Source organism: Schistocerca gregaria, chromosome 7 (genome assembly GCF_023897955.1).
Source record: "Schistocerca gregaria isolate iqSchGreg1 chromosome 7, iqSchGreg1.2, whole genome shotgun sequence".
NCBI lineage: Eukaryota > Metazoa > Arthropoda > Insecta > Orthoptera > Acrididae > Schistocerca > Schistocerca gregaria.
Genome location: NC_064926.1, coordinates 88,135,940 through 88,161,012, shown reverse-complemented (window position 1 = coordinate 88,161,012; position 25,073 = coordinate 88,135,940). Strand labels below are relative to the sequence as shown.

Here is a 25,073-nt window from a genome sequence, read left to right as displayed (position 1 = left end):
TCATTTAGCTACAAAATAGCAGGTCAGCAACTGGAAGCAGTTAATTCCATAAATTATCTGGGAGTACGCATTAGGAGTGATTTAAAATGGAATGATCATATGAAGTTGATCGTCGGTAAAGCAGATGCCAGACTGAGATTCATTGGAAGAATCCTAAGGAAATGCAATCCGACAACAAAGGAAGTAGGTTACAGTACGCTTGTTCGCCCAATGTTTGAATACTGCTCAGCAGTGTGGGATCCGCACCAGGTAGGGTTGATAGAAGAGATAGAGAAGATCCAACGGAGAGCAGCGCGCTTCGTTACAGGATCATTTAGTAATTGCGAAAGCGTTACGGAGATGATAGATAAACTCCAGTGGAAGACTATGCAGGAGAGACGCTCAGTAGCTCGGTACGGGCTTTTGTTAAAGTTTCGAGAACATACCTTCACCGAAGAGTCAAGCAGTATATTGCTCCCTCCTACGTATATCTCGCGAAGAGACCATGAGGATAAAATCAGAGAGATTAGAGCCCACACAGAAGCATACCGACAATCCTTCTTTCCACGTACAATACGAGACTGGAATAGAAGGGAGAACCGATAGAGGTACTCAGGGTACCCTCCGCCACACACCGTCAGGTGGCTTGCGGAGTACGGATGTAGATGTAGATGTAGATGTAGACGTGATTGGAAGAAAACTGGATGTTCTGAACGAGAGTTCTTCACCTTAGCCACAAGTCTACTTCGTGTCTGGGATGTGAAAATTTAGTTGAGACTAGGCGTAGCCAACTGTAGTGCAGGTCAAGTCCAAGATTAGGTTTGAATATAACAGCCTGGTTGTGAATGAATGCAGGCAATGAATGTGAATGGAAGAAACCGAATGCAAACTGACTGACTTATGGCGTAGCCCGGGGCATAGGTTGGGTTGGAATATGATAATCTGGTTGTGAATTGGTGTAGCCACCTGTAGTATAGCTCGAGGGGTAGTTAAGGTGGGAGTGCGACACTTTGGTTGTGAATCGGTGAAGTCAATCGATGTGAATGAACGAAAACTTGATATGCTGTCAGAGAGAGCTGTACGTTAGCCCAAAAGGTCTAGACTGGGTTGGAAGTGAAATTCTGGTTGTGCATTGCGGTAGCCAATGAACAACAATGGAAGTAAAGTAAATGTGCTGGTAGAGCAACCTCTAGCGTTGCTTGACGCCTAGTTTAGGTTGGAATGTGGCAGTTGTGAATTGGTGAAGCCTAGTAATATAAATGGAAGAAAACTGGATGTGCAGGTTTTGCCCCAGGTCATGTTTGTGTTGGAATGTGAAAAGTCGAATGTAATTTGGTGTAGCCAGTGAACGAGAATGGAAGAAAACTAAATGAGGTGTCAGATGACCTATAGTATTGTCCGATGCATAAGATAGGATGGAATGATTGAGTTCGGGTGTGAGTTAGAGATGTTAATGAATGTGAATGGACAAAAACTGGATGAGTTGACACACTGACCTGTAGGTTACTCCCAGGTCTATGTTGGGTTGGAAAGTGAAAATGTGTGTAGGAGATGGCATAGCCAATGAATGACAATGGAAGGATATTATACGTCCTAGGAGATTGACTTTACTCGTGGCATCAGTTGAATTGGATAGTAAGAGTCTGTATGTGAATTGGCGATGTTGTAAGGGATCAGGCAAATCCAACACATTCCATGAAAACCCTGACATGATCCTGACATGATAAGCAAATCCAGTAGTATGTCACATAGCTCCGAATAAATCGTGACATTAAATTAACTAAAGTAATACGAGTAACGAGTGAGCAAATGGAATACCACAGACTAACACAAGAATGCCTAAATGCATGTCATACCTTCCCACCGTGAGACAGACGCAGTTCCGAGGGGAGAAACGAGAACAGAAGCCGAGAGCAAAACCGTGCTAAGCTAGAAGGCCCTACGATAAGGGACGGACTGGACACCGACGTCGCCAGCTAACCACTAGGACAACACCAGCTGCAAGTTTTAGCGTGAGACTTTTTCGCGTCTCTGTTACGTTAGGACCGTCCCCCCCCCCCCCCCCCAGGCCATGTTAAAAGATAGAGCCCTCCAGAAGAACAGTATAGATCTTACGATAACACTAAAGGACCACACCAGCTGCAAGTTTTAGCGTGAGTTTTTTCGCGTCTCTGTTACGTTGCAAACTTTAAAAACATTGCCCCACCTCGAAAAGTATAACGTTTCTCATTGTATAGACAGAATTTTTGTAGGCGGAGCTTAGGGTTAACATTGACACTCTTATTGGTCAGATAAAAACACAGCCAGATAGTTTTTTTTTAAACCAACTTCGGTAAATTGTAGTAAGGAGAAGTTAGGAGAGAAGAGTTGCTTCCGAGACGGCGAGGTGAGCGGAGCTGCGCCGGCCGCCGCCCCCCTGACTAACACCGACAAGTTAATGAACGTACGCGATGCCGCATAAGAGCGCATAAAGCTTCACTCAGATCTGCAGAAGTCTCATCTGTTACATCCCCTTTTTGCGTAATACTAGTGTCGATCGTCAATTAAAGCTCATGGTGTTCACATTTGTCACTTGAAGTAAAAATCTGAAACGCGATGATTTTTCTGTTATATAGTTACTGAGAAGCCAAATCAGCCACTGTAATTTACGACAAGTTAGATATGTAATTAAAAATAATTGAGGGTCACTGTAGACCATTTTCATAGTTTTCTCTTTTGTGAAACTTAATTTAAACCTAGATTATAGATGTGATATGGCATAGGTCATCCTTCTATCCATTGTAGAACTTGGAAACCCATTCAGGGAATATTCGTTCACATTTTTGTTGAACGCAGTTGGTTTTTATCATCCTGTATTAAAACATCTCCTTTTATCAATAGTGCAATTTACAAACGATGTTTTTGTGAGTAGAATAAAATTTCCAATGGTAAAATTAACTGCTTTTTCGACGTTATTTTAGCAGCTAACTAAAAATAGGAAAGTCTTGAACCCCTTCCACTAAATTTAGTTAGTATTAAGATTCTTTTACAGGGAGTGCAGTGGAGCTGACGCTGAAATCATTAAGTATTTGGTTATATCATCGCTAGTCTCACTGAACTCTTCTGAATTCTACATGTCATGTGTGGTCTGGCGTCTCCTAACCAGCAACTGGTCCCAGTTTCAAACTAGTCACTTCCCTAAAAAACACGCTCAGAGCGTCGTTGCGCGAAAGTGGTAGGGAGATACGATATAGAACAAACAGACACACGCAGAATGTTAGAATGTCATTAGCGTACATAAAGCCACCACAGCAGCAATTTTGACAGCCAGTCGCTCCTGACGAAGACGATGGAGGAAACTGAGGAAAGCTCGAGGCAAAAAGTCCGAGAATAGTTTATACAACATGTCGTGGCGAAAGACTTCGTTCTCATGTTGAATATTCTTCCTTCAGAACGCAAGCTGAAACCGATTCTTTTCCAACTCTAAATCTACCGTCCTCTGGTGCTGATTTTGGGCTTAGTAATGAGCCTAGTAAAGAGAGAAATATACAGGCACAAAGACGAAGCTACCGTGAAGAAGTAGAATGTTTCTAAGTTAAACTCGTGCAGTCCTAAAACATCGACTGCACACCAACCAGTGCGGCGCCGCGAAACGGCATTAAGAAGGCTGTGACCCGTGCTCCAGTGGAAAGAGCGGGCGGGGCGACGTCAGGAAGTCACGTGTTCCAACCAGCCGACCATCGCTTGTCGGGCCTAGTTCGTTCGCAGACTTTGAAAGCATTAGTACTCAGTAATAGGAAGATGATACCTAGCCTGCGTTCCGTCAGTAGTATTGGTGTATAAACGTGTATGCATGTAGGAGGCACAGGAAGAAAGCTAATTTACATTTATTTTCTTAATGGAAATAAAGTTTTCCTGCCACCGGCCATCGCAACTTCTCCTCTTCCTTGTTCGTGTTGATATTCGTGCTGACTCCCACAGTAGCCGACACAACAAAATACATTCCCAGATAATTAAGGAATTACTTCTAGATACAACGTTAACCGTGAAAACAACTACTGCTGTAAATGCGACATGCGTGCTTACGGCAACAATTAAAAATTATAAATTATGCAAACAGAAATAAACGGTCTTAGATCAATGAATGCACATTTACAGGATCGGCCATCACCTGATGTAGTGTTGGGTTACATTAAATTAAAACTAGTTCAAAAACTGATTCGAGGGTGTTTTTTTTTTTTTTTTTTTTTTTTTTTTTTTTTTTTTTTTTTTTTTACCAACAAGTGGTTATGAGGGGTTGGGGTACAAATTCGTCATCTGAAGGTATTGTAAAGGCTACGAGCTGGCGTTGGCTGTCTCATAAAGTGTTATCTTCTACCACATAAGTATTAAAATGTCCTCTCCTCAGTGAATTCACCATAAAACAGAAGATTAAGGCAATTTAGCGTTCCACTATGTTTAACTGACTTAAGCCTTAGTGTTTTGAAAACTCAAAGTTATTAACATCATTTAAAAATGACGCTGTTCCGAGGCTTTACACTAACATTTCAGCGACCATAAAAATAGTGTAACATAAACCTTAATAATAAAAATAATAATATAATAGTAATAAGAATACACTAAAACTTGGAAATCTCGCAGCTCACAGGCTGGCTGTGCATGACTCCTATCGTGTATTCTAGTATCCGAGGTCTAACCCTTTCAGACGATATGGTTCCATTTGAAGTCACCTAGGATTTTCTCATTTCATGGCATATTCACAGCGGTAGCCACCCTTCCATCTCCAGTAGGTTCTGTCCTCTGTAGCCTGATTATAATTACTTTATAGTTGACAAATTCACGTTTTGTAGCTCGTTTCCTCCAATCAGAGCTCTCGACTTAAGACCGAACCGCTCGACACTGCCAAACTGCCACAACAACTGGTCAGATCACTGCCAATTCCTCCGGGATGGTTCCTTTGAAAGGGCACGGCCGATTTCCTTCCTAATCCTTCCCTAACCCGAGCTTGCGCTCCGTCTCTAATGACCTCGTTGTCGACGGGACGTTAAACACTAACTACCACCACAACCACCACTGTCAATTCCCTGTCCGGCGTTCTTTCTTGACGTGTTTGGATGCCGAATCATAGGTCTGGCACTTTCACTTCGTATTTCATCACACATGATAACCACACCACAAGCAACATACACATATAACCATGCATGTATTTCATGCACAGCATTTACTAAACACTACTGGATACTTCTGCACAAGATACGATTTAGCGTCACACATGCGGTTATCATAATCACAGTGATCAGTTTACATTAAATAAGCATCACACGACATTGCGCGAAACCAAGTTTTTGAAGGCTGTTATTCGTCATTATGACTTTGTCATCAGATTAAAAAATTCGACACCTTCACTCACTTGTCAGTGTTGCACTTTAGCACAATGGTTAGCGAAGTAACATGTCATGTCGAACATTGTAGGTTCGAATCTCGTGAAATGCTGCAAAACTTTTTTTATTTCTAAATCAAATCAAAAGAGTTTCATTACCATTTTCATGAAATTAATTGGTTTATATGTATTTTTTATTTCTAATTATTTGCCATGTCATTTTCGTCCTCGTGTTGATTTGTTTATGTGCTCTTATTTTTCTACCTATCATTCTTTTTTCGCCTGGAATCCGTCTACGTCGGGTGCAATCAAATGCCAACTAGGACTGCTAATCGGATGGTTTTGCGCCAGCTCGTGTAGCCAAAGCGAGGATAGTTGTAGGCAACCAATGTTAGCGAGAAACTACAATCTGCTTGTAGCGCTGAAACTGAACTTTTTCTGTCGTAAGTTTGCTCGTAGAGAGTAGCTTTAATCGCCATGAACAAAGCAATCGTGATCTTAGTTCTGCTGCAGATTGTTGACCACCGCTTTCTCGAATACATTACACTTCATGAGTCTGTGATTAGTTTAGGATGTGACTTTAAATTCAGGGCTACAAAACGAGCCTCCTGCTGCAGTTCAGTCACAGATCATAAAATCAGGTTGATACATTACATGGGCAATCGTCCGAGTAACCCACGAAATCTTTAAGCAATAATCTTGTCGGAATGTCCATTAGAGACAGATGTGTTGTTGTTGTCTTCAGTCCTGAGACTGGTTTGATGCAGCTCTCCATGCTACTCTATCCTGTGCAAGCTGCTTCATCTCCCAGTACCTACTGCAACCTACATCCTTCTGAATCTGCTTAGTGTACTCATCTCTCGGTCTCCCTCTACGATTTTTACCCTCCACGCTGCCCTCCAATGCTAAATTTGTGATCCCTTGATGCCTCAAAACATGTCCTACCAACCGATCCCTTCTTCTAGTCAAGTTGTGCCACAAACTTCTCTTCTCCCCAATCCTATTCAATACCTCCTCATTAGTTACGTGATCTATCCACCTTATCTTCAGTATTCTTCTGTAGCACCACATTTCGAAAGCTTCTATTCTCTTCTTGTCCGAACTAGTTATCGTCCATGTTTCACTTCCATACATGGCTACACTCCAAACAAATACTTTCAGAAACGACTTCCTGATACATAAATCTATATTCGATGTTAACAAATTTCTCTTCTTCAGAAACGCTTTCCTTGCCATTGTCAGTCTACATTTTATATCCTCTCTACTTCGACCATCATCAGTTATTTTACTTCCTAAATAGCAAAACTCCTTTACTACTTTAAGTCTCTCATTTCCTAATCTAATTCCCTCAGCATCACCCGATCTAATTTGACTACATTCCATTATCCTCGTTTTGCTTTTGTTAATGTTCGTCTTATATCCTCCTTTCAAGACACTGTCCATTCCGTTCAACTGCTCTTCCAGGTCCTTTGCCGTCTCTGACAGAATTACAATGTCATCGGCGAACCTCAAAGTTTTTACTTCGTCTCCATGAATTTTAATACCTACTCCAAATTTTTCTTTTGTTTCCTTTACTGCTTGCTCAATATACAGATTGAATAACATCGGAGAGAGGCTACAACCCTGTCTCACTCCTTTCCCAACCACTGCTTCCCTTTCATGCCCCTCGACTCTTATTACTGCCATCTGGTTTCTGTACAAATTATAAATAGCCTTTCGCTCCCTGTATTTTACCCCTGCCACCTTTAGAATTCGAAAGAGAGTATTCCAGTCAACATTGTCAAAAGCTTTCTCTAAGTCTACAAATGCTAGAAACGTAGGTTTGCCTTTTCTTAATCTTTCTTCTAAGATAAGTCGTAAGGTCAGTATTGCCTCACGTGTCCCAACATTTCGACGGAATCCAAACTGATCCTCCCCGAGGTCTGCATCTACCAGTTTTTCCATTCGTCTGTAAAGAATTCGCGTTAGTATTTTGCAGCCGTGGCTTATTAAACTGATAGTTCGGTAATTTTCACATCTGTCAGCACCTGCTTTCTTTGGGATTGGAATTATTATATTCTTCTTGAAGTCTGAGGGTATTTCGCCTGTCTCATACATCTTGCTCACCAGCTGGTACAGTTTTGTCATGTCTGGCTCTCCCAAGGCCGTCAGTAGTTCTAATGGAATGTTGTCTACTCCGGGTGCCTTGTTTCGACTCAGGTCTTTCAGTGCTCTGTCAAACTCTTCACGCAGTATCGTATCTCCCATTTCGTCTTCATCTACATCCTCTTCCATTTCCATAATATTGTCCTCAAGTACATCGCCCTTGTATAAACCTTCTATATATTCCTTCCACCTTTCTGCCTTCCCTTCTTTGCTTAGAACTGGGCTGCCATCTGAGCTCTTGATATTCATACACGTGGTTCTCTTCTCTCCAAAGGTCTCTTTAATTTTCCTGTAGGCAGTATCTATCTTACCCCTAGTGATATAAGCTTCTACATCCTTACATTTGTCCTCTAGCCATCCCTGTTTAGCCATTTTGCACTTCCTGTCGATCTCATTTTTGAGACGTTTGTATTTCTTTTTGCCTGCTTCATTTACTGCATTATTATATTTCCTCCTTTCATCAATTAAATTCAATATTTCTTCTGTTACCCAAGGATTTCTAGCAGCCCTCGTCTTTGTACCTACTTTATCCTCTGCTGCCTTCACTACTACATCCCTCACAGCTACCCATTCTTCTTCTACTGTATTTCTTTCCCCTATTCCTGTCAATTGTTCCCTTATGCTCTCTCTGAAACTCTGTACAACCTCTGGTTCTTTCAGTTTATCCAGGTCCCATCTCGTTAATTTCTCACATTTTTGCAGTTTCTTCAGTTTTAATCTACAGGTCATAACCAATAGATTGTGGTCAGAGTCCACATCTGCCCCTGGAAATGTCTTACAACTTAAAACCTGGTTCCTAAATCTCTGTCTTACCATTATATAATCTATCTGATACCTTTTAGTATCTCCAGGATTCTTCCACGTATACAACCTTCTTTCATGATTCTTAAACCAAGTGTTAGCTATGATTAAGTTGTGCTCTGTGCAAAATTCTACTAGGCGGCTTCCTCTTTCATTTCTTAGCCCCAATCCATATTCACCTACTATGTTTCCTTCTCTCCCTTTTCCTACACTCGAATTCCAGTCACCCATTACTATTAAATTTTCGTCTCCCTTCACTATCTGAATAATTTCTTTTATTTCATCGTACATTTCTTCAATTTCTTCATCATCTGCAGAGCTAGTTGGCATATAAACTTGTACTACTGTAGTAGGTGTGGGCTTCGTATCTATCTTGGCCACAATAATGCGTTCACTATGCTGTTTGTAGTAGCTTACCCGCATTCCTATTTTCCTATTCATTATTAAACATACTCCTGCATTACCCCTATTTGATTTTGTGTTTATAACCCTGTAGTCACCTGACCAGAAGTCTTGTTCCTCCTGCCACCGAACTTCACTAATTCCCACTATATCTAACTTTAACCTATCCATTTCCCTTTTTAAATTTTCTAACCTACCTGCCCGATTAAGGGATCTGACATTCCACGCTCCGATCCGTAGAACGCCAGTTTTCTTTCTCCTGATAACGACATCCTCCTGAGTAGTCCCCGCCCGGAGATCCGAATGGGGGACTATTTTACCTCCGGAATATTTTACCCAAGAGGATGCCATCATCATTTAATCATACAAGTAAAGCTGCATGTCCTCGGGAAAAATTACGGCTGTAGTTTCCCCTTGCTTTCAGCCGTTCGCAGTACCAGCACAGCAAGGCCGTTTTGGTTAATGTTGCAAGGCCAGATCAGTCAATCATCCAGACTGTTGCCCCTGCAACTACTGAAAAGGCTGCTGCCCCTCTTCAGGAACCACACGTTTGTCTGGCCTCTCAACAGATACCTCTCCGTTGTGGTTGCACCTACGGTACGGCCATCTGTATCGCTGAGGCACGCAAGCCTCCCCACCAACGGCAAGGTCCATGGTTCATGGGGGGTAGAGACAGATATACGAGGGTAATCCCAAAAGTAAGGTCTCCTATATTTTGATAAGTACATAGACCTGTTTATTTCTAGAATGGTTTACATCAGTTTACAGATTGAACACTTAGCTATTTTTCGACATAATCACCATTTCTGTCCATGCATTTTTGTAGACGCTTTCGCCGCCATGCTGTTCGTCATGAATTTCGGTCCGACCAGCTGCAAACTCTCTACACCACTTGCGAACACTTTTGACATCCATGCACGACTCACAATACACTTCCGTCAATTGGCGATGGAGTTCAATCGGCGCAGTGTCCTTTGCGTTCATAAACCGAATAACTGCGCGCAATTCACACTTGGCGGTAACATCCAACGGGAGTTCCATTCTCAACGGCTGCCAAGGCAAGACAGAGCGCCTCAGCGTGGCGTGCGCCATGTTTACACACATCGCGTGAAGCACTCTTCATAGCAGAGTGACCAACTGCCACAGAGAGTTCCGTACTTATAAAAAAAATAGGACCTTACTTTTGGGATTACCCTCGTACTTTGTGTCACGTGACAGTAGGAGAGTCAAAACAGGTAGTAACGTGTGATGCCATCTCAATTCGAGGCTTTTTTTTTTTTTTTTTTTTTTTGCGAGCGATTGACAGTGTATAAGAATCAATAGGTAATGAGTTGTTTTTTTTTTTTTTTACATGCAGATCACAATGCTGCGTTATGCGTTATTTGTTTTTTTTTTTTTTGACATGCAGATCACAATGCTGCGTTGTGCGTTATTTGTTTTTTTTTTCTTTGGAAAAGGTAACTTCTGAGTCGCTCAAGTACGAGGACAAGTTGTAATCGAGTGCGGGTTCTTTTTAATTTTAAAGAATTGACTTAAAACTGATAATCCATAATCCGGAGTTGGTTTGGAAAACATTCTAGAGAGCCACGGCCAAACTTTGTTACAAACAGATCGCGCGCAGACTTTGAAATAATGGCGCGAAGTTTCAGATACGCTGTAGGCTATCGCGCATTATAGTGGCGTGAAGTTTAATTGATACTCCCCGTAATATCTTGACATTAACTTGGTAATAATTATCAAACAATTATTGGAGATTATAGTAATCGTTCTTGGCGCCTACAATAAATACCATTTTTGTATGCAGTGCACAACTGTCTTTTTTTCCAAATTGTGATTGAGTTCGTCTGTATAAGGCGTGTCTTGCCCATGCATTAGGTACCGAAAACTGCCCTGCTCAAATTTATATGATGTGTAAGTTAAATTTTTGTATTTATTTTCGTAATTATTGTGGTGGTTCCTTTTGAAACGACTGCATCTCTGAGGGCAACATGAGTAGCTGTGACAGGTTGTTGTATTTGCTGTTTCACACGATGTAGTCTCACAGAATAAAGGAAGAAGCAATTCAGGCGGGCCTTCTGAGAGGAATTTCTTCTAATGCCTACTGAGAGACTCACAGCAGCTGCGAAAGTGGAGGTGATGCATCAGCTGAAGACAGCGGTATGGCTTTGGGGATAGTGTTCTGTAACAAATACTTTTCCAGGCTAATCAGAACGTCCCAGACGTCCACGTACATCATCAGAACCGTTAACAAAATAATGTAAAACTCGTTAAAGCTGAAAAACCCAAACGCATACACTGTAGCACAAACAAGGAACCTCACAGAATCAAGTGAAAGTGTGCTCTCTGCCAAGCAGCTATACGCCAGTCTGCAGAAAGGAACTGCACTTTATCTTACCACCAAAAGTTACTACATTTCATGCGCAGTGGCTCCATTTGAAACCACGTCATGTGTGTTCAATTAATGTATGCAACACTTGTTTTTTACATTGTTCTGCCTCAATTTAAGTTTAATAATCTAATAAAAAAGAAAATTAAAAAATAGAATTTTTAATATTCCCAGTCACAAAGGGTTAAGTGATCTAAATTAGCGTGTATGCACTTTCGGTACATGGAGCTATGTTCTTTTTGTCACGGATGCATCTGATTATTCGCCTAGTTCTGCGCTGGGCAAGAAGGGCTTTACAGACCGCTGTTATGAGTGGTTCTTCGTGCAGCAAAACTGAGTAGCTTTAACATATATTTAAAAATGATGATGATTCGCCTCAGTGACCATGATGGAAGAATTTGTTTTCACGCATTTTGATGAATTGGATTTAGGCGACATTTTGTTCCAACAGGACGGAGCAAAGGCTCACACTTTGAGGACATCAGTGACAGTTTTGAGGGAACACTTTTTAGTATTTTTTGTGTGATCTAACATTGAAAAAACCTCTCTCACACCGGTCTGATTTAGCTACACTGATCAGGATAGTAAAAAACATGAGTATATTAAGGGAATTTTCATTCTCAAAGCACGCTTATCACTTTCACACAGTTCAATACTGTTCTATCCTGATTAAATTGAGCTTAACTTAAATTCCAGAAGGCAGTGAAGCAATTTCGAAGTCTCGGTGCGACGAAAATTGACAGTCGATCTCCTGAAAACAGTTGTAATAATTATTAACTTTCGGTGATCACATGGGGAAGACCGGAGATCTGCTGGTAAGACCGTGTTAGCCTATTTATTGGAAGTAATAAACTGGATATCTTGAGCATACATAACGGCAGGTTCGTCCAGTGTAAATCAGACGTTCCGCACTGATCCCGTGTAACACAGCGTAGTAAGCAGATACTGTCAATAATAATCAGTTAAATAATACGCGAACACACTTACTTTAGTTTAGTTCATGCATTAAATTCCTTCTCACACAGAATCTCATCAAGATGACGACTAGCTCAACAATACATACATATACATCTTCCTTCTTTCATGGCTAATCGACAAGATCTGAAACCTTCCTTTCATAAGAGAAAACATAGATAGCAGAGAACCTATTCCATGGAGTAAATGGGCGCTCCAAGAAATAGTAGGACTTGAAACTACTTTGCATTGATAATCATTGTATATTAAAGTTTAGGAATCGGTAAGATAAGAAGAAATATTTCGAGATATGAACAGAGTTATCTAATTTATAAAAATTTCTGAAAATATCGCGGAGAGACCGCTGCAAGAGACATTACAACTTCCTAGAGCGCCTCGTCGCGGTATGGGGCGATTTGGAGTGGCCGACCTTCTCCCCCTCCTTGGGCCATTGCCATTTGTTGCAGGTTTCTTTGAAATATCGCTTTTATGTCAACCGTCCCCGAACACTACAAGAGATGAAGGCCAATATTCGGGCAGAAATTGCCAAAATACCTGCCGCCACATTGTAAGGATCATGAGAAATGCCAGAAATCAGCTTATTCAGTTTATGTGCAATGGGGGTCGTCACACACCTGAAATGATTTTCAAAACTGTGTAAAACAAAAACTTAGGTATATAACTACCTTATCAGAAAAAAATTCAAAAATTTCTGATTCATAAAATGGGTTTTATTGAGTTTAAAACCAGGAAGTTATGTTTGCCAAACCCTGTAAAACACGTAAAGCATTAGAACCACCCTCTTAACTTTTTTTCTGTTTCGAGACTTTCTGGACTGACCTACTGGCCATTAGCCACTCCGTCACTGCGCTCTTGTTGCTATCTGTGTCATAAGGTGCTATGTTGTGACAGTCCAAAGGTTGCAGACTGCAATTCGGAATGGCTGTTGCCGTCGCCCCCGCCCACTATGGTGGTATGGTGGTTACAGGGAAAGTGACAGGAGTGGAAAGACGGAAGGGGTAAAGGCCGACGTAGATAAGACGATGACCCGAGCAGAGCATAGTCATCAGGAAACAAGAAGACTGTAAGTCAGTTCCTCGAAATTTAGTGGGGAACTTACGGTGTGAAATAGGCGGAATTCTGAAGTTAGAAAAATAAGGGATGTGAGAAAAGTAATGAGACAGATTTTTTATCTATATATTTTTTCAAACAACATTATCCGCTTCAACGTAATTCCCTTCGGCAGCTACACACCGACAGAGTAGGCGTTCCCAGTGTTCGTGAAAATCTTCAATGGTAGGGTCCTTAATAAGTCAGTCACATTCTTCGAATGTGCTCCAGAATCCAAAAATGACGTCCTTTTGAGATATTTTCCAATTTCAGGAAAAAAAGTCGTATGGACTCGTGAGAATGAGGAATGAGGGGTGTGTGGGAGAACAGGAATATCTTGGCGGCAAATAATTCCGCGATGGAAGTGTGTGTGTGTGGGGGGGGGGGGGAGGGGGCGTTGTCATTGTGCAACATCCACTTGTCTGCAGTGTCCTGCTTTATTCCTGAGAATTTCAAGGTCATCCTTACTGTTAAATGTCGGTCTGATCTCAAAAGAGAATGCGCAACTCCGAAGTTTTCGTCGGTTTGTGTTGCTGAAAGTCTCAGTGAGCGAGGTTCACCTTCAACGTGTTCTCTGCTTCCAAAAATTATTTGTACCAGTGAAAAGTTCGCCATAGGCCTGTTTCAACGTTCCAAAGGTCGCACTTGCCGATTCCCCAATTTCGATACAAACTTCGATTGCATAGCGTCGCTGTAAATTCCGCTGTTCCATTTTCGTAACACACGACAAAAACACAACTTCACCAATGGCGCTGTCAGAAATGACGTGACGGCTGTAGGGCGCCGAAACTTGGGACCGAGCGTTTGGACGGGATGAACCAGCGGTCTACCCGAGTAGAACGGCACGGTGCTGCCAGGGCGCTCACAGTGTTGTCGGTCTCATTAGTTTTCTCTCACACCCTGTACACCAGAAAAAAATCTAAAGGTATAAAACCAGAATCGTCCAAGTTGAACTGTGTCAGACATTACCTTTGGAGTAGCTAATGTCATCGTAGAGGGCGGCCGTGTCCGGGGCGGAGGTGAGCGCGTGGGTGGACTCGGAGGCGTCGGCGTCCAGCGCGATGGCCATCTGCTCCACCAGGAAGTGCTCCCTCAGCCCCCAGCAGTCCGTCACCAGACCCTGGCCGGCACACCACACACGGCTTCCTTCAGTCCCTTTTATTTAGATGGCTGCAGGTGTATACCCAAATTCAGGTGGTTGGAAACGTTACCTTGTGTCTTTAGCCCTATGTGGCCATTGTCTTGAAAGTAAAATCTTCTGAGTGATTTGGCTGTATTATATACACACCAAAAAAAGTTTTGCATCACCTCGGTTCCGAGAGTACAGAAAATTGGAATAGAGATCAACATAAACATCATTTCCGCCCTTTTTATTGCTTATGGAAACTATGCATTGCATCTTGTACCACCATACAGCGAGACCTTCAGAGGTAGTAGTCCAGATTGCTGTACACACCGGTACCCCTAAAACCCAACAGCATATCCTCTTGCATTGATGCATGCTTGTATTCGTCGTGGCATACTATCCACAAGTTCATCAAGGCACTGTTGGCCCAGATTGTCCCCTTCCTTGAAGGCGATTCTGCCTAGATCCTTCCAAGTGGTTGATGGGTCACTTCGTCCATAAACAGCCCTTTTGAATCTATCCCAGGCATGTTCAATAGGGCCACTCTAGTCGAGAGATGTCGTTATTTTGATGGAAGTCATTCACAACATGTGCACGATGAGGCCGCGAATTGTTGTCTATGAAGACGAATGCCTAGCCAATGTGCTGCCAATATAGTTGTACTATCAATCGGAGGATGGCATTCACGTATTGTACAGCCGTTATAGCGCCTTCTGTGACCACTAGTAGCGTACGTCAGCCCCACATAATGCCACCCGAAAACAGTGGGGAGCATCTACCTTGCTTGACTCGCTCAACAGTGAGTCTAAGGCGTTCAGCTTGATCGCGTTGTTTCCGACGATTGGAAGTATATGCGACACTCATCGGTGAAGAGAACGTCATGCCAATCCTGAGTGGTCCATTTGGCATGTTGCTGGACCCATCTGTACCGCACTGCATCGTATCGTGGTTGCAAAGATGGACCTCGCCACGGATGTCGAGAGTGAAGTTGCGCATCATGCAGCCTATTGTGCACAGTTTGAGTTGTAACATGACGTCTCGTGGCTGCACAAAATGCTTTATACAACATGGTGACGTTGATGTCAGGGTTCCTCCGTAGGTAGCGGTCATCCACTGCAGCTCTTGGGTGGCCTAAGCGAGGCATGTCATCGACTGTTCCTGTCTCTCTGTATCTGCTCCATGTACGAACAACATCGCTTTGGTTCACTCTGAGATGCCTGGACACTTCCCTTGGTGAGAGCCCTTCCTGGCACAACGTAACAATGTGGACGCGATCGAACCGCGGTTTTGACCGTCTAGGCATGGTTGAACTACAGACAACAAGAGTCATTTTCCTCCTTCCTGGTGGAGTGGAACGGATAGGCTGTCGAACCCCCTCCATCTAATAAGCGCTGCTCATGCACTGTTTTTTACATCTTTGGGTGGGTTTAGTGACATCTCTTAACAGTTAAATGGACTGTGTCTCTGATACATTATCCACAGTCAATGTCTATTTTCACGAGTTCTGGGAACCGAGGTGACGCAAAACGTTTTTTGATGCGCCGGCCACTGTGTCCAAGCGGTTCTAGGCGCTTCAGTCCAGAACCGGGCTGCTGCTACGGTCGCAGGTTCGAATCCTGCCTCAGGCATGGATGTGTACGATGTCCTTAGGTTAGTTAGGTTTAAGTAGTTCTAATTCTAGGGGACTGATGACCTCAGATGTAGAGTCCCATAGTGCTCAGAGCCATTTGTAACAGCTCAAACACCGAAAGCGACAGAAACCACACTGCAGTTACGGGCCTATGCGCTGCTGGCTCGCAGCATTGGCAAACGTCACACCTGTAGACGACACTTCCACGTGAGGGACGCCGAGCACACGATTGACCGACACACTGGTTACACAGCACCGGGCCACTGACCACACTCCAGATGTTTCCATGCTGATTTCCACAGATACTATCACACACAAAAGACATTTAAATTGGCTTTAAACAGCTTGTCGGCAAGTCAGACGATGCACAGTCCATTCCGTTCATCACCAGACCTGTCACATTGCCTCAGCCGCGCTGCTAAGCGACGACCACTGGCCGAGTGTATGACCTGGGCACAGGGACGCCAGGCTGCCGCTGCATCACCACCCTGCAGCTGTCACCACAGTGCAGTGGTAGCTGGGCTGCCGCTACTGTCCACCTGCTTCGGCAAACCTACATGTGAAGGCCCTAGGACCCCTTCCCGTTAGCTGCGGTCTGTCTGTCTCAGATGTGCTGAACCGTACCTGCTCGAGTTCGTCAACAGAGCACTCTATCAACTGACTGGCTGCCTTCTCCTCCTCCCACTCCAGTGGCACCCTCCAGCAGAGAACCACTCGCCCTCTCCTACCCTGCTGTTAAAGCTTGCTGCAGTGGTTTCAACTCTGCTCTCTGCTCGGGGCAGGAGTCTGAATGACTAGAGGAATGGTAGCCTGTTCTTCCTCCAAAGTCGCGACCAGAGAATGAAGTCTAGGATCTGGAGAGAAGCCTATTTTTTAACTCATTCCAAAGGTCGGGACTGTGGGCAAGTCAGAATAATTCAGGAATCTTATGGTCCACAAACCATTGCAGCAAATATGAACACATGTCGGACCAAATGACATTCTTGTATCGCCCTGTGGTCCAAGTCTTATGGCTTTGACACCACATTTTCGTATTACAGACATTTGTAACCCTGACGAGTGGTTTTGGAATTCCAGGTCGCCCTGCAGTTCCCAGCTTACAGAGGTCCTTTCATGTTGTTTTGATGACGAGAAGGTTTGTGAGTGCGGCATCAGTTCCATGGTCACTTCTACAGCTGCCGTCGTCCTCTTTTTTTGTCACAATCCTTTCCAGTGATCGTCTGTGACGATCAGTCGAGATACACATTTGTCCGGGTTGTGACTTGGCGGATGATGTTTCCCTGTAAGTGGTATAAGTCTTCTATATGGTGCCTCTTGAAACTCTAACACTTCAGCTATCTCGCTTACGGTAGTACCTACCGTTCGAAATAGTTCAAATGGCTCTGAGCACTATGCGACTTAACTTCTGAGCTCATCAGTCGCCTAGAACTTAGAACTAATGAAATCTAACTAACCTAATGACATCACACACATCCATGTCCGAGGCAGGATTCGAACCTGCAACCGTAGCGGTCGCTCGGCTCCAGACTGTAGTGCCTAGAACCGCACGGCCACTCCGGCCGACGGTGTACCGTACGAAAACCAAAAGTTTGCCAACGGTAGAATTCATTTAGTTCCTACATAATTCACTCACAATTGCACAAAAGACAGTTCTGACCACCACCAATACTTGCAAGATACTGAGGAGATTGCACAGGTGCCGTTCGTGGACAAATACAACAGCGCCACCCGCAGGTTTGAAGAGCGTCTGCTTTCATGGTCAGGCATTCATTTCTCATAGGCTTTCCATGTTTTTATACAATTTCTGTACTTCCAAATGTGAGAGTATAGGCCACGACTGACTTTATTTTATTTATCTATTTATTTATGCATTTATTTTACTTGGCAATTAGTATGACATATTGTTTTAGTTACTGCAAATGCATCTCAAATATAAAGTAGTGGATTAAGACGCCATCTAATTGGGTTCAAATTTCACAGATGTCCTACCTCAACGCAAGTTCAGTACTGCTTCCGCCCCTCACATGTCACAAAATACTGTACCCTGGTACCTGTTAAAGGAGCTCACGTCTCGTCCTGGCATTTGGATACAATACTGCACTTGCCTCTGCAGTAGGTTAAGAATTTTTCAAACACTCTCGGATCATTTAGTAGTATGACTGCTGATATTGTTAAAAATATTGGGAATCCGATATATCGATATATATAAAAGTGCTTATTGTACAATATCGATGTATCGAAGAACATATCGATATGTCGTCAGGTAAAATATTGGACGGACCGGCGTAAAGCAAATATCGCCTGCACATCGTAAACATACTGCCGGTTTTTGAGCTTTATATTTAAGTATGAATTTCGTATTAGATATTCTGTAAATCAACAAGTTAGCAGCTTGCATATCCGCCTCAGAGTAAGAAATGAAAGCAAAACATTGCACGTTGACGCTTGGCGATAACCGCTCCGCTAAGAATGGTGAGTGCATGTAAGTGGCACTACAAAAGGATCGGTCAATCGTTCGGTTTCGTCGCTTGCCATATTTGTCCAATTTCCTGGTTTTTCATCTCTGCAAACGCCAACCACCTAGCAACCGTAGTGTCAAAATTGAATGGTGAAGTTGCGGTTTTCGTTGATGGCAGGCAACGCCGATTATGTCAGCATTTCTCCTCAAACGTCTCCGCTCAATATATAGACCATTCTTGTTCTTTAGATTTTTGTTCATAATTTTCAGCAACTATTTTTGAAGAATGTCGATGTGCAGAATTAGCACACTAGGTGTGCTAAATATTTGTGTGCAATTTCCTCACATCGGAAATCTTATTATTTCATTCACACCCCCGTTCCCTCACGCCATCCTCCCCCTCCACCCCACCCCACCCCCACCCCTTCAGTCGGACTACTTTATGCCACCTATACTTGCTTCACACAGTAAGAGACAAAAATTCCAGGTGATGAAGGCTCAAAAGGAAATAAGACTCCTTCACATAGTGAAAGTAAAATTATGTCCTACTACATCTTGAAAAGGACAACTACAAATATTTTCCGAAAATTGTGAGAAAAACATCATATAAAATAAACATATCGACACTCGATATTGTCATTTTGATTTCTATATACCAGAGAAAGAAGTATCGCCAATATATATTCATATTTTTTGGAAGGAATTTTGATATTTTATCAGCAGCCCTATTTCATAGTTCTTGACAATATTGTTTAATTAGCTGCTGCAGTTCATCAAAATGGTTCAAATCTGTCTGAAATCTTATGGAACTTAACTGCTAAGGTCATCAGTCCCTAAGCTTACACACTACTTAACCTGAATTATCCTAACGACAAACACAGAGACCCATGCCCGAGGGAGGACTCGAACCTCCGCTGGGACCAGCCGCACAGTCCATGACTGCAGCGCCTGAGACCGCTCGGCTAATCCCGCGCGGCTACAGTTCTTCAGTGTTATCAACGGGAGAGCTGTATGCTTCATTTTTGTACATGGAATGTATTTGCAGTTGCGAGACCTGGACTCGAATCCGAATTTCCCGCCTGTGCGAGCGGTCGCCTTATCACTTCGGCTATCTGGGCATGCTTCAAGGCCAAAGCCAAACTTCCGTATGTCGTCGTCCATGTGTCAAAGTTTGGGTCCGACAATGAGTCGTGTTCACATGACCTAAGTGGTTCACGTGACCACTCATGACAAGTGAGAAATCTGGGTTCAAGTTCTGGTCCCGCACAAATTTTCACTGTCAGCATTCTGTTATACAGCAGAAGGTTGCTCATATTCGTTCCATGTATAACAGCTGCAGTCCTCGTTCCTTCAGACATGCATGCAATACAATACTGAATTTCACTTTTGGAATAAGCCCCAACAGAAAAATGCAGAGGACACAGCGAAAACTGTTTGCTTACGGAGGCATACTTACTGGAATCTACTAGTGTATACTTCAACATCCATACTCCTCAAGTCAATGTACAGTTCCTGGCTGAGGGTACGATGTACAACTATCCTTTCCTGTTTCAATTGCAAATAGAGTAACGGAAAAACGACTATCTCTATGCCTCTGTGCGAGCCCTGATTCCTCTCATCTTCGAGGTGATTATGTGGAATGTACACTAGCAGCAGTATAATCGTTATGGAATAAATTTCGAATGGCAGTTCCCTAAATTTACAAAAAACGGTGCTCCACAGATAGAACGTCGTCTTCCCTCGAGTGACTGACAGTTAAGTTCGCCAAGCATCTTCCTAAGAATGATTTTTGGCCATAATGGCTACTTTTGTGAACCGTGACTGTTTGGCATAATTATTTATTTGTAATTTCAGGTACTGGTCCCTTTTTATTTTTTGTATTGTGTTTAATCTATCATAATACAAGGTGCATTCAACTTCTAAAGCCTCCGATTTTTTTCTAATTAACTACTCACCCGAAATCGATGAAACTGGCATTACTTCTCGACGTAATCGCCCTGTAGACGTATACATTTTTCACAACGCTGACGCCATGATTCAATGGCAGCGGCCAAGGCTTCTTTAGGAGTCTGTTTTGACCACTGGAAAATCGGTGAGGCAATAGCAGCACAGCTGGTGAATGTGCGGCCACGGAGAGTGTCTTTCATTGTAGGAAAAAGCCAAAAGTCACTAGGAGCCAGGTCAGGTGAGTAGGGAGCATGAGGAATCACTTCAAAGTTGTTATCACGAAGAAACTGTTGCGTAACGTTAGCTCCATGTGCGGATGCGTTGTCTTGGTGAAACAGCACACGCGCAGCCCTTCCCGGACGTTTTTGTTGCAGTGCAGGAAGGAATTTATTCTCCAAAACATTTTCGTAGGATGCACCTGTTACCGTAGTGCCCTTTGGAACGCAATGGGTAAGGATTACGCCCTCGCTGTCCCAGAACATGGACACCATCATTTTTTCAGCACTGGCGGTTACCCGAAATTTTTTTGGTGGCGGTGAATGTGTGTGCTTCCATTGAGCTGACTGGCGCTGTGTTTCTGGATTGAAAAATGGCATCCACGTCTCATCCGTTGTCACAACCGACGAAAAGAAAGTCCCATTCATGCTGTCGTTGCGTGTCAACATTGCTTGGCAACATGCCACACGGGCAGCCACGTGGTCGTCCGTCAGCATTCGTGGCAGCCACCTAGATGACACTTTTCGCATTTTCAGGTCGTCATGCAAGATTGTGTGCACAGAACCCACAGAAATGCCAAGTCTGGAGGCGATCTGTTCAACAGTCATTCGGCTATCCCCCAAAACAATTCTCTCCACTTTCTCGATCATGTCGTCAGACCGTTTTGTGCGGGCCCGAGATTGTTTCGGTTTGTTGTCACATGATGTTCTGCCTTCATTAAACTGGCGCCCCCACGAACGCACTTTCGACACATCCATAACTCCATCACCACATGTCTCCATCAACTGTCGATGAATTTCAGTTGGTTTCACACCACGCAAATTCAGAAAACGAATGACTGCACGCTGTTCAAGTAAGGAAAACGTCGCCATTTTAAGTATTTAAAACAGTTCTCATTCTCGTCGATGGCGGTAAAATTCCATCTGTCGTACGCTGCTGCCATCTCTGGGACGTGTTGACAATGAACGCGGCCTCATTTTAAAACAATGCGCATGTTTCTATGTCTTTCCAGTCCAGAGAAAAAAAATCGGAGGCCTTAGAACTTGAATGCACCTCGTACAACGAGTTTCGAGCATGTTCTGTTATCTTCAGGCATTTATACATACAGCGAAATGTTACTTAAAAATAAACTGTTTTAAACTAGATTAACCTAGAACTCTTTGTCCATTGTTTGTTACTGTAGTGGCTGGTGTGGCATTGGCGGGGGGGGGGGGGGGAGGGGGGGGGAATGCGCGAGGGGGGCAGTGGATGGACAGAAATCAATGTCAGTGATGTCATCTGCTGGTTTTTTCCCTTGTGGTTAACTATATATGATATCGTAGCCAGTATAGGATGCAGATAGTTTTGTTTTCCCTTGTGGTTAACTATATATGATATCGCAGCCTGTATAGGATGCAGATAGTTTTGTATCAGTTGTGTGTTGCGAAAATGGCGTGAAAGGCTTTTACCTGGCAGTTGACCACACGATTTCATCACCTTGCAGTTTCACTAGCATTACTGGTGCAATGGCAGAGCTGTTGAGGAACATTACACTATTACACATTGCATTTTGTCGCTGATTTCCGACGTAATTCACTGCACAAATTGCTTCGACATACATGTAAACGTTATGCACGTACCATAAGATGTCGGATTTGTAGCATGTGAGTCAGTATCGATAATCGAGGTTTTGTATCGATAGTGAGGGTACTGACAGATTTGTAGTCATTTATCTACATTAATACATTTTGAATCTATTGAGTAAGAACTGACTTAAGACTGTTGAAGTATTTTGAGTTTCTGAATCCGGTTATTTTGTCATGTTATCTCCATGCTTTGTATTATGTATGAAAATTTCCATTTGTTCCATGATAAATTTCGAGGTTGTCTTCGATTTTCAAATGGTGGCCTGTGCCTTTAATGTGAGTTACTACTGTTAATTTGTAACATTTATCAAGTCGGTAGCAGTCTAAATGTTCTTTCGAGTTCTGAAATTTCTGCCTGTTTGGCCGATATAATGTTTATTACATTGGTTGCAAGTAATTTTATAAATGACAGATGCAACAAGACTAGTATCTCGTGATTTTATATTGTAAATGAGCTTCCTGCTTAGGTTGTTGGTGATGACGCTGATGTTTACTTCTGTGTTTTTGAATTATCTTACTAATTTGTCGAATACTATTCCAAGAAATTGCATTTTTACATATTTGACTGCTGGGGCACTGTCTGTTGTGAGTGTAGTTTGATGTTTCTTGTTCAGTGTATCTGTTGTGGCATGGTATTATTTAGAGAAGGGTCATATCCATTGCTTATTGCGTTATGTGTTATGGTTTCTATTTCTTGTTGGAGTTATTTATGTTGAAGTAGAAATTTGTGTGATCTGTAAAGCATTGAACTATAAGCAGCTTTTTTGTGTGAGAACGGATGTGTTGAGGAGTTTGGTATAGTGGTGTCAGTGCTACTAGGTTTTCTGTAAACACTGAAAGCTACCTTTTGGTCCTGTTTTGATATTTTTATGTCAAGGGAAGGAATGGAGTTGTTCTCTTTCTGTTCAAGGGTGAAATGAATATTTTTATGTAGGCTATTGAATTTGTTAAAAAGGTTCCTCATTTCATCCTCTGTGCCATCAAACAGAATGAGGGAGTCATCTAAATATCTCTTATCGAATTTACCTTTGCTTGTGATGTTATCATTTATTTTCTATATGGTTTATAAATATTTCTGCTATTAGGCCACTGAGAGATCTTCCCATTGCTAGTCCTAGGTCCTACTTTTAAATTTTATTGTTATGGGAGAAGTAATTATGTGAAAGTACTAAATTAAGTGTGTCTATAAATTCTATGATTTCTGGTTTGCTCATTGTTTTGTTTCTCAGTAGGTTCATTTTCATTATCTCAACTGTTTTACCTACAGGTATACTGCTGTAAAAGTTTACAATACCTTGTGATATAAGCTTAGCTTGACATTGTACTGTCAAAACTTTCAAACTGTTGGTATGTTCTTAGCTGTTCTTTACGGAATATGATTTTTCAAATGTGTATTTTTATACAAATACACTCCTGGAAATGAAAAAAAGAACACATTGACACCGGTGTGTCAGACCCACCATACTTGCTCCGGACACTGCGAGAGGGCTGTACAAGCAATGATCGCACGCACGGCACAGCGGACACACCAGGAACCGCGGTGTTGGCCGTCGAATGGCGCTAGCTGCGCAGCATTTGTGCACCGCCGCCGTCAGTGTCAACCAGTTTGCCGTGGCATACGAAGCTCCATCGCAGTCTTTAACACTGGTAGCATGCCGCGACAGCGTGGACGTGAACCGTATGTGCAGTTGACGGACTTTGAGCGAGGGCGTATAGTGGGCATGCGGGAGGCCGGGTGGACGTACCGCCGAATTGCTCAACACGTGGGGCGTGAGGTCTCCACAGTACATCGATGTTGTCGCCAGTGGTCGGCGGAAGGTGCACGTGCCCGTCGACCTGGGACCGGACCGCAGCGACGCATGGATGCACGCCAAGACCGGAGGATCCTACGCAGTGCCGTAGGGGACCGCACCGCCACTTCCCAGCAAATTAGGGACACTGTTCCTCCTGGAGTATCGGCGAGGACCATTCGCAACCGTCTCCATGAAGCTGGGCTACGGTCCCGCACACCGTTAGGCCGTCTTCCGCTCACGCCCCAACATCGTGCAGCCCGCCTCCAGTGGTGTCGCGACAGGCGTGAATGGAAGGACGAATGGAGACGTGTCGTCTTCAGCGATGAGAGTCGCTTCTGCCTTGGTGCCAATGATGGTCGTATGCGTGTTTGGCGCCGTGCAGGTGAGCGCCACAATCAGGACTGCATACGACCGAGGCACACAGGGCCAACACCCGGCATCATGGTGTGGGGAGCGATCTCCTACACTGGCCGTACACCTCTGGTGATCGTCGAGGGGACACTGAATAGTGCACAGTACATCCAAACCGTCATCGAACCCATCGTTCTACTATTCCTAGACCGGCAAGGGAACTTGCTGTCCCAACAGGACAATTCACGTCCGCATGTATCCCGTGCCACCCAACGTGCTCTAGAAGGTGTAAGTCAACTACCCTGGCCAGCAAGATCTCCGGATCTGTCCCCCATTGAGCATGTTTGGGACTGGATGAAGCGTCGTCTCACGCGGTCTGCACGTCCAGCACGAACGCTGGTCCAACTGAGGCGCCAGGTGGAAATGGCATGGCAAGCCGTTCCACAGGACTACATCCAGCATCTCTACGATCGTCTCCATGGGAGAATAGCAGCCTGCATTGCTGCGAAAGGTGGATATACACTGTACTAGTGCCGACATTGTGCATGCTCTGTTGCCTTTGTCTATGTGCCTGTGGTTCTGTCAGTGTGATTATGTGATGTATCTGACCCCAGGAATGTGTCAATAAAGTTTCCCCTTCCTGGGACAATGAATTCGTGGTGTTCTTATTTCAATTTCCAGGTGTGTATTTCACTTTGATCTCTCATTGATTTGTAGGCTGGGTTATTAATTGAGTTCACAACAGGCCTGATAGGCATGTTGGTTTTATGGACTTTTGGTTGTGCTTTGAG

General features: G+C 43.4%; 1 protein-coding gene across 2 annotated transcripts in view; it reads right to left on the bottom strand.

Annotated features, from left to right (window-relative positions):
* LOC126281584 (aminopeptidase N-like) overlaps window positions 1-25,073 on the bottom strand; it is a 330,257-nt gene that overhangs the window by 206,043 nt on the left and 99,141 nt on the right. For both annotated transcript variants that reach the window (XM_049980666.1, XM_049980667.1), the window contains exon 7: window positions 14,106-14,256. In XM_049980666.1, the coding sequence (XP_049836623.1) occupies window positions 14,106-14,256 (151 nt within the window). The remainder of the gene's footprint in view (window positions 1-14,105; window positions 14,257-25,073) is intronic.